Below are 15612 nucleotides of genomic sequence, written 5' to 3' on the forward strand. Positions count from 1 at the left end.
TGGCGCACGGGCTTAGTTGCTCCGCGGCATGTGGGATCTTCCTGGACTAGGGCTGGAACCCCTGTCCCCTGCATTGGCAGGCGGATTCTTAACCACTGTGCCACTAGGGAAGTCCCTGATCTGACTTCTTAGGTCCCACAGTTCTCTAGTATTTCTACTCCCTTCTGGGACTGCCACTACCTGCGAGGAGGAATGGGGGCTTGGGAGTCAACATGGCCACCAGGGCCCACCAGGAAGGTGGGTGTGCTGTGGTTACCAAGGCAACCACCCTTCTGTTAGGCCCTCCCAGAGCTATTCATCCCCAGCTGAGGACTTGACTGTGTTAGCTCCTTCTCCCAATAAATCAAATCTGACTGAGGCCAAAAAGGGTGGGAAGAGAGCACAGGACATCAGGAAGGGTCATTAGACAAAGGGAGAACGAATTATCCTTTCTTCACCTCCAGACCACCATTTGTGTATCAGGGCGCCCTGTCCCGAAGGCAGACGTCCAAGCTCTCCATAGCCCGCACCGACCTCCAGTCCCGCTGGGCGCTGGGCGTGGACTCCAGAAAGAGGCTTGGGGAGGTCGCAGGAGGGGCCTGTCTGCACTTGATGGATGGTACTGAAGAAATGTCTGGCACTTTCTTTCCCCATGGGGGAGGTGAAGCTGCAGCCACCTCTCCCCCGCATTCGCATTCCTGCCTGCCTGCTCAGGAAGGGGGTGGGGTGCGTGGCTAGAGCAGGGAAAGGAGGGCCCTTAGCCCAGCTGAGAGTCATGTTGTAAACTATCACTCACATTTGTCCACACTGGTGTGGGGGTGGATGGGCAGGTGGACAATTCCCACATTTCAACTGAGGTCAAAAGGGATCCATATGTTCCCACCTCACCCCTGCTTCTTGGCTCCCAGGCCTCCTGGGGCAGATGCCAGGACTCCCCACTCAGTCCACACTCCTTATAGTCCTACTGTATGCTGGGCATTGGGTAATAGAGCAGTTCTCAAAGTGCAGTCCACAGATTCTGTGGGTCCCCAAGATCCTTTCAGGGGATGGATGAGGTCAAAATGATGTTCATGGGAATTCCCTGGCAGTCCAGTGGTTAGGACTCGGTGCTTTCACTGCCAGGGGCCCCGGGTTCAATCCCTGGTCGGGGAACTAAGATCCCTCAACACACACACACACACACACACACACACACACACACACACACACACGAGATTTTCACACTCCTACTAATTATGTTATTTGCCTTATTGACTGTGTTGATATTTGCACTGATGGTGCGAAAACAGTGGGGTTAAAACTTGCTGGTGTCTTAGCATAAATGAAGGCAGTAGCACCAAACTAGTCACTGTGGTCTTCAAAAAAAGCCAGTTTCTCTTAAGACTGTCTTTGATAAAGCCGTAAAAACTGAACATGTGATGGGTTTATTATAGTTATTTTAAATGAGTTAATAAAGACTTGTTTTAATTTCTAATACAGAATATACTGATAGATATGACCCACATAAACAAAAGCTCTTTGGGGCCCTCAGTAGCTTTTAAGGGAGTAAATGGGTCCTGAGACCAACAGCACCAGCACTGCTGGGGTAATTCGCAGGCTGTTACACTGGCTCCTCAAAACGGAAGGGGCACTGCAGCCTTTTTCAGATACTGCATTCCAACTTGAGAAACACCTTATTTGAAGCACAGGATGGAGAATATGACTGTGTTTTCTGGCAACCCGCTCTCCCTCAAGAAACACACTGTCACTGGAATAAAGATTTTAATGGTCTCCACTCACAGGAGAAGCAAGGCACACAAGCCCACAGCCCTCTGTCCTTCCCTTTCTCCCCTGTGCATTGCATCCTAGGTTGGGTGGTGGGGGACGGGGGTGGTGGTGTTTGTGGCCCATCTGGGCTAGGCCCAGATGTGGACTCCCCCCAGCCCCTTGAGTCACATATAATCCCTTTGCCTTTTCCTCCTCCCCATAAAAGTCAGTGTAGCACGGTTGAGGGAAGAGGGCACAGGGAGGGGCAGGAGGATCCAGGAATCCACGTCCCAGCCTGGCCTGGCCTGAGTCAGGGTGGAGAGTGGGTGCGTGTGCCTACGTGTGTGTGTGTGTGTGTGTGTGTGTGTGTGTGTGTGTGTGTGTCCCTGGGCATGGCTGTGAGTTTTGGTCCAGTCCTGTGAGCTCCAAGTTCTCCCCCAATACCAGTCCACTTTCAGAGGTAATGTCTGGTGTCTCCACTGGGGTCTGCACATCTGAGCTGTTCAAACTACTTCTTTGGCAATGGTGGGGATACTGCAGGCGAGGCTGAGGCCTGGCACCTCTCTGTCACCTCTGGCACAGGGAAGGGAGGTGTGGAAGGCCAGGAGGGGAGCCAGGTCAGCCTCGGGTGCTACTCGCCCGCTCCCCCAGTAGCCAGTAGGTCCGAACTTTGCCTTTGCCCTGGAGGGAAAAAGAGGAGTTTGGGGTGGGGAGTGACTCATCCACTTTCCCAAATGTTGGGAGTGGGGTTGGCTGCTTGAGAAGGGGCCTGGGGGAGGGTAAGCCCTTCGGGGACCCTAAGGGGTGGTAAGGGTAGGGACTTCCTTTTTTACCTTCATTTCTACATCCCCTCGAAGCTCCAGCTCGAAACCACCAAACTCCTCCAGGACAGCCTTGGTCTCAGAAGACAAGTGGATCTTCAGGGCTGGGTAGGAGAAGGGAGATGAGAGAAGCAAGAGATGGGAGCAGGAGATCAGGGACTGTGGGGCTAGAAACATGCTCTCCCTCCTTCCTTTGGCCCAGAAAGCCTCCTAATTCAAAGTCCCACCCCCTCCATGTAGTGTCTGACTACACAGGCCTCTCCCTAAGAACTCTAGAACTGTGCTGTCCACCATGAAAGCCATTAGTCACCTGTGGCTATTTAAACTGTAATTGAAATATAGTGAAAAATGCAATGCCTCAGAGGCTACCATATTGGACAGCACAGCATAGAACATTTCCATTACTGCAGAAAGTTCTATTGGACAGCACTCCAGCGCATCACCAGGCTCTAGACAGACAATAGAGTGTAGAGGTCAGGAGCTCAGACATCGGAGCCTGCTCTGCCTAGGATGAATCCCAGCTTGGACACTTGCTCGGGGAAGTAGTATAAACTATCTGGGCCTCAGTTTCCTACTCTACAAAATGCTGATAGCAACAGGACCCATCTCAAAGCCTTCTGGTGAGGATTAAATTTAACATTATTCATTACGCATTTTAAAAGAGTCTGGCACTTAGGAGGCACTATACGAGTGTTTGCTATCATCGTTCCTTAACTCAACACCCTCATTTCAGGGCTGAGGGAGCCCAGGCCTCGGGGAGGAGACCTGCCCAAATCTGCTGAGGTCTGCCCAGACTCCTGACTCCTGACTGCTGTTCCCCACAGCCCTTCTTTGACCTCCCTCTGAACTCGCCCCTACCACTCCTGGGGTCTGCATCGCAGAGGCCCTTTTCTGCTGTTAAACGATTTCTGAGAATGTGCTCCTTGAGGACTGAACCTCAGTGAGAAGCTTTCTCCACCTCGACGCCCTCAACACAGTGTCCAGGGAATATCTGCTGAACCAGACTCCCTCTGGGCTCCCAAGAAGCCCTTTGCCCACCACGAGGCTTAGCTGGGGTCCGCGTGGACTCCCTAGCAAGCTTTGGTCTGGGTCGTCTTAGTATTCCAAGGCCTGGTACTCAGTAGTTGCTCAATAAATATTTACTGAATTGAATTGTGTTGACTACAGCAGGAGGCAGAAGATCAACAGGAAGCAAGCCCAAGGGAAGAGGTGGGAGCAAGCATTTATTTGGTACCTACTGTGTTCCAGGGGTTGGGCTATTTTTTAGAACACTGAGACAGGCATCATTTTAAAGATAAACAGGGACTTCCCTGGTGGCGCAGTGGTTAAGAATCTGCCCGCCAATGCAGGGGACATGGGTTCGAGCCCTGGTCTGGGGAGATCCCACATGCCGCGGAGCAATGAAGCCTGTGCACCACAACTACTGAGCCTGCACTCTAGAGGCCGCGAACCACAACTACTGAAGCCCGTGTGCCACAACTGCTGAAGCCCGCACACCTAGAGTCCCTGCTCTGCAACGAGAAGCCACCAGAATGAGAAGCCCGCGCACCGCAACTAAGACTAGCCTCCACTCGCCACAACTAGACAAAGCCTGCGCACAGCAACGAAGACCCAAGGCAGCCATAAATTAATTAATTAAAAAAAAAAAAGATAAACAGCTAAGGCTCAGAAAAGTTGAATGACAATTATCTGCTAGTCGTGTTATATGACTTTCTCACGTAACTCTTCTGAGGTAGATATTTAATTCTCATTTTCCAGGTGAGGAAAACAGAGGCTCAGGGAGGTGTAGCAAACTGACACAGCTGAGTCGGTTGTAGAGCTGAGACTCACACCCAAGTGGGCTGCTCTGGAGCCATTTTTACCACACCCAAGAGGGTCCTAAAGGTAGTTCCCAGCTGGGAACTGCTGGACATTGGCCTGGAAAGACTTTTCAATCATTTGCCAAGAGGGCGCAGCTGAGACCTGAGTCTCTGATTAGATTCAAGGTGATGTGGCCAGGTTGAACCCTTATGAGAAGGGAGCCTGGGAGGAGACAGAACATGGATTGGATAGGCACCCACTGCCAGGAGGGCCTTCCTCAGCCACAGCCACCCTTCCCTCCCTGTCCCGCCTCGGGGACCCAGCATACCTTCCCCGTTAGACTCCATTCTTGAGGCCGTGTTTACTGTGTCCCCAAAAAGACAGTAACGGGGCATCTTCAGCCCTACCACACCTGCACACACGGGTCCTGGAGGGAGCGGAAGCCCATCAGTGAGGGAAACCCATCAGTTTAGGGAAGTAGGTGGGAGGAACGGAGGGTGGCCATAGGACGGGGCTAGAGCGCTCCAGGAGAGGCAGCAGGTGGGACCTGCTGTCGGTGGGAGCCCAGAGGTGTAGGTGTTCGCGCGCACGGGGAGCGGTGGCGACGCGGCCGGCTCGTCTCTCATCTGCAGCTCCAGCCTGTGGGAGCCCCCTCCCCGCCCCTCTGGCGGCCTCACCTGTGTGGATGCCGATGCGCAAGCGCAGCTGCTCCTGGGGCCGGTGGCGGATGCGGAAGGAGCGCACCGCGTCCAGCAGCGTCAGGGCCATGCGGGCCACCTCGCGGGCGTGCAGCCTCCCGTTCCGCACTGGGAGCCCGGACACCACCATGTAGGCGTCACCAATGGTCTCCACCTGTGAGGGCCGCGAGAGGGTGCCGGACCTGAGGACTGGAACTTTCTCCCGGTGCGGCCCCCACACTGTGGGCACCGCCTTCCTGTCCCCACCCCCCATCTACCAGCCACTGTGTTCGCTCATCCCCCAGCCCCCGCGCGGTTTTTCTGCCTGTTCCTGGGTCTCCCTGTGACACCTCCCTGTGACACTGTCCACGTCTCTTGGTCTTCCTGCTTAAGACTATGTCATTCTGCCCTCCACATCCGTCTGTCTGTCCCCTCCCATCTTTACTCACCTTGTAGACATCAAAGTTGTCTATGACAGCATCAAAGCAAGTGTACAGGTCGTTGAGCAGGGTCACCACCTGGAAGAAAAGAGAAGCCAAAAGGGGTGGGGAGTAAGGGGCCCCGGGGCCCCACCTGGGCTCGGGTGGGAAAAGCGGAACCAGAAGGCAGGCCTGTGGGATGCAGGTGCCAAGCTGAGCACACCTGGCTGCTCCGACACCTGGGGCTGTGCCTGACTTACCTGCATGGGCGTGCTCTCCGCCGACAGGGCTGTGAAACCCACAATGTCGCTGAAGTAGATGGTGACGCTGTCAAAGGCTTCGGCCTGGACCGTCTCCCCACGCTTCAGCTGCTCAGCCACTGAGCTGAGGGGTCAGGGACAGGTGCAGGATCAGAAGGTGAGGTGGGGCTGGGACAGGGGTGGCGGGAGCACCAAGCACGGGCACTCACTGAGGCAGAATCTGGTAGAGCAGGGCCTCCGCCTTGCGCTTCTCCTCCAGGTAGGCCTGGGTCCGCTCCTCCACCAGCTCTTCCAGGTTGTTGGCGTACTGTTCCATGCGCGACAGCAGGTTATCCAGGATGTTGCTGCTGTTCTCTCTGGGGACAGGGGCAGCGGAAGGGGTGGTGGTGAGAGAGGAGCGGCACGCCCTACCCTGAAGCGGCTCCCCCAGGCTCTCACCCTACCCAGGCTTAATGTCAGCCCACTGCAGTGGAGTCCCTGGCGAGAGTCAGGGTTGGGGGGCACAGCAGGATGGGGGTGGCAGGGGAAAAGGGTCGGAGGAAAGTCCAATTCATCCCTGAGACCCCAGGGTCAAGTTTCAAGCTTCAGACATATTGGCTATTTTGAACATCTTTGTTGAACACAAGTGGCTTAGAAGGAGGTAGAAGAGGCAGAAAGGGACAGGGACCACTCGAGAACGGAGTGAGGGCACACAGGCTGGCAGAGGGGTGTGCCTGGAGGAACCAGCCCCCAGGGGCACACTGGGAAAGGGGATCAAAGGGCCGGGTGGGAGCTCCCACGGAGGGCAGAGAGGTGTAGGGAGGAGGTGGGAGGCCATTTACTCTGCGGCCACTGAAGGCTGATGGAGTAGGGGCCGCTGGAGGAGCGGGGTATGAGAGGTAGGGGACTGTGAGACCAGCCGGGTCCTACAGTATTCACAGAGGGGGCTGCGAGGCTGTGGCAGGCTGGAGCAGGCTGTGTATGCGGGGGCTGTGCGTGGGCTCTGCCACCACAGGGATAAGACTTAAAGTGTGAGGCACGCGGTCGCTGTGGGGGAGAGAGGAGGCTGGGGGGATTCAGGACTAATGCCAGCGACCTGTTAAATTTGCGCAGCATCAGGCGGATCTGTTGGAAGGGTGGCCGCTCCTGCGGGTCCTCGGCCCAGCAGCGCTGCATCAGCTGCCCCAGTTCCTCCAGGTGACTCTGCAGGGCCAGGGAGGGCCGGAAGGGGGGCTGCTCGCCCCGAGTCACACGCTCGATGATCTCTGTGTGGTGGGGGAAGAGAGGCCGAGGGGTAGGTTCAGCCCGGGGCCTGTTGAGAAACGGGGTGGGGAGGTCCAGGACCAGGGCACGGGGCAGGGGAGCCCTGCAGGGAACTGGGCTAGTCATGCTCAGGGTCATTGGCAGCAGTGGAGCAAAGGGTGGCGGCATTTCCAGGGTTCCCTCTCTCTGGAGCTGGGGTTAGTTGACTGTGGCAGCATTAGGGGAAGCACGGTCCTCTCACCTTTGGGACTGAGATCCAAACCTTCCACGTGGAAGACACCACTCCTCAGGGCAATCTCCTGAAGGATGATCCCAAAGCTGTACACGTCACCAGCCTGGGAGCCCCGGGCAGGGGGTGAGGCCATTCGCAGGAGCTCAGGGGCTGTCCACAACTTTTCTGCAGGTCAGAGGTCAGGAGTCACAGGGTGAAGGGCCCCAAAGCTAAGGGATGAGGGGAAACAAGGTCCCAGAGGATGTGACTGGGACTGATCTGGAGACATCACAGGGGTCGCTAGGGCTAGAAGGGGCCTTGAGACCATTTCGTCTGACTCCGCTTTCTACTGATGATGAATTGAGCAGGGAGTCAGGAAAGGTGGGCCCGAGCCCACCATAGGCCAGGCATCAGCAGCCCCACTGGGCTGTGCTGGGGGGGGTGGTAGGGGTCAGAGTCAGGTCGGGGCTCACTGGCATAGAGGGTGTGTCCTTGCTCGGGCTCCGGGTCCCTGAAGCTCTCCAGCCCGTAGTCAGTGATCTTGAGCACGAAGCGCCCGTCTACTACGCAGTTGGATGACTTGAGGTTCCCATGGGAGCAAATGGCCCCATTGTGCAGGAACAGCATACCCTGGGAAATTTGGGGAGGCAGGGGTCTCGGGCATGAGTGAGACCTCCAACCAACCACAGCCAGGGGAGAAGACTGCCTGGCCCCTCCCCCAACACCCAGGGGGCCCTTTTGGGCCTACCTTGACGATGTCATGGGTGAGCGAGTACCGGAACATCCAGTCCAGGGTGATGCTCTCATTCTCCAGGATGTCCTGCTGGGCAGTGAGAGTCAGCCCTATACCCTGCACATGCCCCCAGGAGGAGGAGTGCAGGGGTTCCACTGACATAAACTGGCAGAACGGGACAAAGCTTTGGGTCTACTCCAGTGCCACCACTCTCCCCCCACTCCCATTTTACAGATGGGGAAAATAAAGGTCAGAAAGAAGGAGAGGCTTGCCCAGGGCCTTATGTTGAGTCAGGGGCAGACCCGGGGCTAGACCTAGTTGTCCTGACACTCCCTTGTTGCCTCACCTGCAAGCTCCCACGGGGACAGTACTCTGTGAGGATACAGATATTGGGGGGGTCAGTGCAGGCCCCCACAAACCTGGTCAGGTGTTCATTCTGCACATCCCGCATCTGCAGGTGAGAGCCAGCATCAGAGCCTGACAGAGACCTCACTCCTTGCCAAGTGGCCCCCACCCTTGGGGACCCCTCACTCTCCTTAAGTCCCTATGCATTCTCTGCAGACATTCTAGGACCTTCCCCGGTGATTCCCACTCCTGCTCAGAACCTGCTCCCTACTCCCTCTGCTTCCTAAGCCTATCCAATGGAGCCCCTACAAAATCTCCAGCCCTTCTCCCATCTATGATTCCCCTACTCGTACCCACAACACACAGGGGCCCATCCCAGGGCTACAGTGCTCATCCCTTCCTAGGATACCCTGCAGTCCCTCCATACCCATTCTGTTGGCCAACCTCCCCTGTGTCCCTAGATTCTTCCCTAGGCCATTGCCTCCCTCCCCACATTACATGCTTCAGCTCAAACAGGACTTCCCGCGTCAGCTCAATGCGTTTACGGTTCACACGTTTCACAGCCACGAGGTTGCCCTGAGTGAGGAATGGAGATTGTCACTGTAAGGGGATGGCCCAGCCCTGACAGCCCACCCCTGTGCTAAGACCGTCTCCAGTCCTCCATCATAGGAAAGCCCTGCCCCAGTCCTGAGGACCAGTGGTCTTTCCCCAGACCCACCTTATAATATGCTGTCTTGGCAAAGATTTGGAACTGGCCCTCTGTGGTCAGCAGGGAGCCGTAATTGGAGCCTCTCTGAAGGGACGGAGTGCAGGAGGGGTGGTCAGCCCATGGACCCGGCTCTCCATCCTGGTTGCTTGAGCTCTGGTCTTCACTACCCTGCCTTATCTTTGTGTTGCCCTGCCTCTCATTCCACATCATAAAATCCTTTCCTCATTTATTTACTTTTTAAAAATGTATCTTCAGGGGCTTCCCTGGTGGCGCAGTCGTTGAGAGTCCGCCTGCCGACGCAGGGGACATGGGTTCGTGCCCCGGACCGGGAAGATCCCACATGCCGCGGAGCGGCTGGGCCCGTGAGCCATGGCCTCTGAGCCTGCGCGTCCGGAGCCTGTGCTCCGCAACGGGAGAGGCCACAACAGTGAGAGGCCCAAGTACCGGAAAAAAAAAAAAAAAAAGTATTTTCAGGGGGGTGGGGCGTGGGGGGTGAGATGACATATATACACTGATATGTATAAAATAGATAACTAATAAGAACATGCTGTATAGCACAGGGAACTCTACTCCTTCGCTGTACAGTAGAAACTACCACAACGTTGTAAAACAACTATACCCCAATTAAAAAAAAAAGTATGCAGAAACTTTCAGATGATTATACAAAAAAAAAACAAATAAAATAAAATGTATTTTCACATATGCTATCTCTAACTTTTGAAAGACCCCTGTGAGGGAGCTCTGTAGATGTAATCATTACCTGCGGTAGTCTCAGAGAGGGAATGTGACTTGCCCAAGGTCATAGAGCGATTGAAGGCAGGGCTGGGACTAGAAGCCTGCTCTCTACCCTACCCATCAGGCACTACCCACACGCCCATTCCCAACTCTGCCCCCTCCCCCCAGTACCGGAGTTCTTACCCCGCTCAGGGTCAGCCGGCTGCCTGCACTCCGGAGGTGCCTCTCTAGGCTACTGGGCTGCAGGTCCTCCCAACGCACCCGCCACAGCTCTGAGGCCAGTTCCTTCTCCAGCTGCATCTTTCTGAGGCATGAAATGTGCACCTAAGTCCATGTCTGAGCCCCTGACCCAGGGTTGGGGGGTGCTCAGCAGCCTCTCCTCAGAGCCCTGGGACCACTGCAGTTGCTAAGAGATGGGTGGGGCAATTAACATCCGCTTGGTTGACAGTCAGGAGGCTTGGGTGAAATTCTGCCTCACTGGGGACCTTGGGGTAGTCACTCCACTTCTCTGAGTCTCAGGTTCATGTCTAAATGTCCTCATTTGGAAACTGGGGACCTCGACATTTATTTCAAAGCATTGTTACAAGAATGAAAAGAAAAACTGTGTGTGGAAGTGCCTGGCACACAGTATATGCTTGACCAGCATTGGTTTCCTTCTCTCCCTCCCCGCTTCCCTCTGTCTTTAACTTTTCCACTGGAAGGCAGGAGTGGGGCTTCCTTCTCTCTCTCCTCCACTCTGGGTTCAGCACTTGGTACACAGCAGAGCCTTCATCCCTGCTCAACGAATATAAGCTCAACCCCACAGGTGTTGGTCCACTGCTTCCCATCTGGTCTGTACCAGGAGGAAGGGAGGATAAATGGAATCCACACCCTGCGATGCCCCCAACAGATCTGCTCCTTCTTGGATCTCCCGGATCCTCCCTGGCCACTCCACCTCTGTCCCCTCCTCCTTCTCTCTTCCAGGTGTCCTGAGGCTTTTTAGTCTCTTTTCTCCCCCATCTCCCTGGGCCTTGCTGCGCTGTCCCTTTACCCCTCCCTCTTCCCTCTGGGTCCCTGCCACCTCCTCTGCTATTGGCTCTTTAGGTCTCCCAGCCTCAATCACCACCCTCATTCCAAGGCTTACCTGTATATGAAGAAGGAGATGAGCAGAATGCTGAGCAGGGAGAGGCTGCCCACCAAAGCCAGCACCTCCAGGGTGGAAAAGTGGTCTGTAGGGGAGAGTCCAAGTTGCAGCGAGAGAGATTTGGGTTCGACATTGGACAGCAGGAGGAAGAACCTTTATTTTTTTTATTTTTAATTTTTTTTGGCTGCACCGCACAGGCATGTGGGATCTTTAGTTTCCTGACCAGGGATCGAACCCAGGCCCCCTGAAGTGGAAGCGTGGAGTCCGAACCACTGGACCACCAGGGAATTCCCTGAAGAACCTTTTAATATTCAATTAGGGACTTCCCTGGTGGCGCAGTGGTCAAGAATCCGCCTGCCAATGCGGGGGACACGGGTTTGATCCCTGATCCAGGAAGATCCCACGTGCCGTGGAGCAATTAAGCCCGTGGGCCACAACTACTGAGCCTGCGCTCTAGAGCCCGTGCTCCGCAACAAGAGAAGCCACCGCAGTGAGAAGCCCCCACACCGCAACAAAGAGTAGCCCCCGCTCGCCACAACTAGACGAAGCCCGTGCACAGCAACGAAGACCCAACACAGCCAGTAAATAAATAAATAAAAGTAATATAATAATGAAATAAAATAAAAAGTTAAAAAAAATATTCAATCAGTGAACTGGGATGATGGATGAAGGGAAGAAAAAGGCAGGAGTCGTCTCTCCAGGACCCCCTCAGTGTGGGAGAGGAGCACGTATTTGACTCCCTGAGCAGGAAGGAGGCAGCATCTCCATAATGGAGGCTTGGAAGGCAAGGGGCAGTCACCTTGGTTGCAGGCTGGGTCCTCATTGTCAAAACCACATTTGGGCACATCAGGAGGTGGATACCCCAGAGGCCAGTTCAGTTTGCGCCCTGACACGGTCACCAGCTCTTGGGAGGTTCCATTGAAGTTCAGAACAACCTATGGGAGGGCAGGAGCGGTTGGTGGGCAAGGGCCCTTGGTGAGGCCTCCCGTCCAAGGGAGAAATCCTGCCCCCCACCTACCCCATCTCTGCTGCCAGGGACTGTGTCTGCACTGTCAGCTATTCAACGAGTCCCTGCCGTGACTGGATACAGAGAGCCTCATACCCATGCCCCATGTTATCAGAGGGGACAAACTTGAAAATGACTTAAAGGTTTTATAAAGAAAACTCTGTATAGAATCACAGCCCTCCACTCAGGGAGTTTATAATTTTGGATTGAAGCACACAGGAGACAGGAAAATGCAGTGTTCTCGGTCCACATTCCCAGGCCTAATCCAGGCACCCCTCGTCCAGGAAGCCTTCCCTGGATGATCTGCTCCTTGGTGCCCGTGGTCTCAACCCCTTCCTGTTCCTGTTGCACTTATAGAGCAAGATGATGTGCATTCATCTTGGCCCTGAGTCAGTCTGTCTCCGCTGGAAGGGGATCCTGCCTGCCTTTGGAGACATGGAGTTTCCTGAGGGCAGCACTGTGCTCCCTCCTCAGACATGGAGTTCCCCAAGCATAACACCTGTGTGTCCCTATCGTTCTGGTTGCTCCTCCAGATTGGCTGGATCTCTTTTATCCAGGGCTCTCTCTTATCCAGGGCGGTGGGAGGGTGAAATGTCATTCCCAGTTGGCACTGTCTTCTGGGGGCACAGCCTTACCCTGAAGGCGCCAGTGTCAGGATCCATATCCCAGAGGGAGAAGTCGGTCTCCCGATCTCCATTGCTGTCCATTTTCAGGTATCCTGTCACACCTGGGGGTATGGAGGAAGATGGCTGTGTTTTGACAGGGTGGAATTTCATGGGTCCCACGCCTCATCTCTGTCTGTTGATCTTTTGATCTGGGCACTTAGGAAGACTTCTTGATGGCACTAGGGACATGGGGAAAAGAGCCTAAAGAAGAAGAGAGGTAGAAGAGACTGGTGTGGGCAAGTGACTACCTGCACTGCAGGGCTAGGGGCTTCTCACTGCTTCCTGCCTGGGGCACCCCAAGGTAGCCCATTCCTGCCACCTCCAGTGCCTGACCTTGGAAGCTTCGGTTCCACATCCGCTGAGTGATGCCCTCCCCATCGGTGACAGTTCCCCCATGTGCTAGAGTCTCCGACACTGCCTGGACATAGAGCAGGAGCCCGTCGTGGAAGGACGCTGGGATGGTGTTCACCTGCAGGGGCAGGCAGAGCTGGGCTGGGGTGGGATGTATGAAGGGCACAGAGTGGGGCGCTGTGGGGTGGGGAATGGGAGGCACTGGGAGCTTGGAAGAGGATGGGAGAAAACACGCTCACAGCACAGAGAGATTTTACTACTTCTAAGACGCTCCGCATGTATCACTGCTTCTGAATCCTGCTAGGCAGATAGGGCAGGACGTAGCATCCTCATTTTACGGATAAGGATTTGAGTTTCAGAGGTTGAACAATTTGTCAATGCCCCCCTCCATCATCAGGAGAGATATGGGAACAGTGGGAAGGGAAAGAAGGGGAGACCTGGGAATACGGGGATGGCTGAGAGAGCAGGGCGGCGACTGGCAGAGGGCTGTGAACTGGGGGCTGGAGGTCCACGCTGCAGGGTCCCAGGAACCCCTCCTACCAGGCCATCCTCCATGGTGAAGTTGAACTGCTCATGGGCCAAGTGTTTTAGCTTCTGTAGGAATTCCAAGTACTCAGGATTATCCGGCTCTTTATAGGTAATGATTTTGGCAGCCTGAGGAAGGGGTCAGTGGAGAGGGGAGAGCTGGGTGCTGACTCCAGTCCTGCCAGTACCCTGGGTGCCCACCTCCCAGAGCTGCATCTCTACTTGCTCAACGTCAAATTGGACCCTATGTTCTGCGCGAGGTGCTGCCTGCTTCAAAGCAGGGGATGAACTGGGATGGCTTTTCCAAGTCCGGATGGTCTGTGAGATGTGAACATTATCCCACCTCAAGGGCATTCTCTCATCTTTTTAGCCTCCTGGTTCTGAAGTCCCCTGGCCCTCTGTATACCCCTTGCCCCAGCCCCCTGCCCTTTGTCACCTAACTCTCTATGAGCATCCAGAACCTCTTTTCTGGAATCCTTTCAGACACTGAGGGACCCAGGACCCAGACATAATGTGCCACCAGCCCAGAGCCCCACAGCCTGGGCTTCCAATCTGAACACTCACCTGGAAGGCCTGGTGGGCACTGACATCCTGCCCATCCCCTCTCTCCCAGGGCCTGTGGGGAGCAAGGCCGTGTGCTCCTTGCAGGCTTTGCCCAAAGAGGTCCAGGTGGAAGAAAACATAGTCCTCCCCACTCAGGCCAGCTTCCAGGGCCAGAAGCATCAGGGTTCTGAAGGTGTCTGGGGAGCTGCAGATGTAGACAACTGGGGAGGAAGGGGGGTCAGAGAGAGAGAGAAGAGCCTAAGTGTCAGGGAGTGGAGGGGGAACTGAAGCCGGGGCACCCAGGGGAGGAAATTCAGAGACCCTGAGGTAGTTAAGTGGAACTCCTGGCTCAGTCTGGGCTGTGGCCTTAGGAAGGTGAAGGGAGGGAGGAGGCGGTGGGAGAGGGAGGAGGAAGGAGCCCAGATAGGGAGAGAGGGAATAATGGAGCCAAAGGTGGGCAAGGTGAGGTCAGGAGCGGGGGAGAGCAGAGAAGGGCCAGCTGGAGAGGGGACTGGAAGAGGAGAGGGCGTGTGGGAGCACGGGGAGGAGAGTTGGAGGAGGGAAGAAGCCTGCTGGGAAGAGAAGGAAAATGGGGGAGAGATGAGGGATAGGAACTAAGCTGGGGCCCTACTAAGTGTCATGGTGGCTGGAGGCATTTTCTCCCTCCCGTTAACTCCGCAGGAACCGGTGGGAAGGAGGTGGGGGAGTGCGGAGGTGAGAAGAGAGGAGAGCCTAGGAACTGGATGGGGGGGGGGCATGGAGAAAGAGAGGGAAATAGAAACTCAGAGGTGGAAAGGGCGGAGGAGGCTGAGACAGGAATGAGGAGCCGCGGGAAGGAGAAGTCTGGCCCGGAGAAGAGAGAGGATGTCCCGGGGAAGGCCCGGAGGCAAAGCGGCCGGATGGGTGTGCCCGTGTCTCACCTCGGCCTTTGCGTCGCACGGTGCGCAGCAGCATGGTGTAGTGGTCGCGGTCGCCCTCGGCGAACTCCAGGTGGTCCACCGTGATGTTGAGGCGGTCGCGGACCTGCATGTACAGTCCCTCCACCACGAAGAAGCAGGGCTGGTCGTCGCGGGGCTGGTAGGCGTAGAGCACTAGAGCCTGGCGCTCCCAGCCCAGCCGTCGGTGCAGAGCCGCCACGAAGTCGCCCAGCTTGGCATGGCTGGGCCCGGCGCGGGTGGTCAGCGCGTACTCATCCTTGGCCCCGAACCCCACAGCCGGGGCGCCGGCGGTCAGCAGCGGCACCCGCCAGTGCGCAGTGAAGCGGCCCACGGGGGCGGCGGCGTACACGCAGCCGGGGCCCAGGAACACCGCGGGGTTGTGCTCCCACTTGAGGTCCACGGCGGTCAGGGGCGCGGCGGTGTCGGAGCAGACGCCCAGCGCGCTCTCGCTGCTGCCCAGCACCGTGCGGACTGTCCAGCCCGGCAGCAGGTCCGGCCGCGCCTTCACCCGGGCCAGGGCCAGCTCCACCGCCGGTCCCACGCGCGCCCACGACCACGGGTACGAGGTGTTGGCCAGAGGTAGCACCACGGCCACCGTCAGGTTGCCCGCGTAGCTGCCCGGGAGCAGCAGCAGCGGCAGCAGGAGCAGAAGCAGACGCAGGCGGGCGCCGGAGGGGCAGCCGGGGCGCGGCATGGCCTCAGCGGGCACCGAGGCGGACAAGCGCTCCCACCATGGCCTCTGGCGTCCCCTCCGGCTCAGCGGCCCGTCCTGGGCACCAGGAGC

General features: G+C 56.4%; 1 protein-coding gene across 2 annotated transcripts; it reads right to left on the reverse strand.

Annotated features, from left to right (window-relative positions):
- Window positions 1–1652: 1652 nt before the first annotated feature.
- Window positions 1653–15522, reverse strand: NPR1 (natriuretic peptide receptor 1; the record flags this gene model as incomplete). Of its 2 annotated transcripts, none has more annotated exons than XM_082669111.1 (22): window positions 1653–2406; window positions 2559–2650; window positions 4675–4773; window positions 5024–5198; window positions 5473–5541; window positions 5703–5826; window positions 5912–6058; window positions 6778–6946; window positions 7186–7341; window positions 7629–7785; window positions 7904–7975; window positions 8235–8339; window positions 8732–8809; window positions 8952–9026; window positions 9861–9981; window positions 10801–10885; window positions 11600–11735; window positions 12442–12533; window positions 12805–12940; window positions 13363–13476; window positions 13912–14111; window positions 14811–15522. In XM_082669111.1, the coding sequence occupies 22 exons, from the start codon at window positions 15520–15522 to the stop codon at window positions 2344–2346; spliced, it is 3177 nt and encodes a 1058-aa protein (XP_082525237.1). In that variant the 3' UTR covers window positions 1653–2343. The 2 variants fall into 2 exon arrangements, with proteins under 2 accessions (XP_082525237.1, XP_082525236.1); XM_082669110.1 differs by having other exon boundaries at window positions 7904–8005.
- Window positions 15523–15612: the final 90 nt, after the last annotated feature.

This window comes from Grampus griseus (genome assembly GCF_964374135.1).
Source record: "Grampus griseus genome assembly, chromosome: 1".
Classification (NCBI taxonomy): domain Eukaryota; kingdom Metazoa; phylum Chordata; class Mammalia; order Artiodactyla; family Delphinidae; genus Grampus; species Grampus griseus.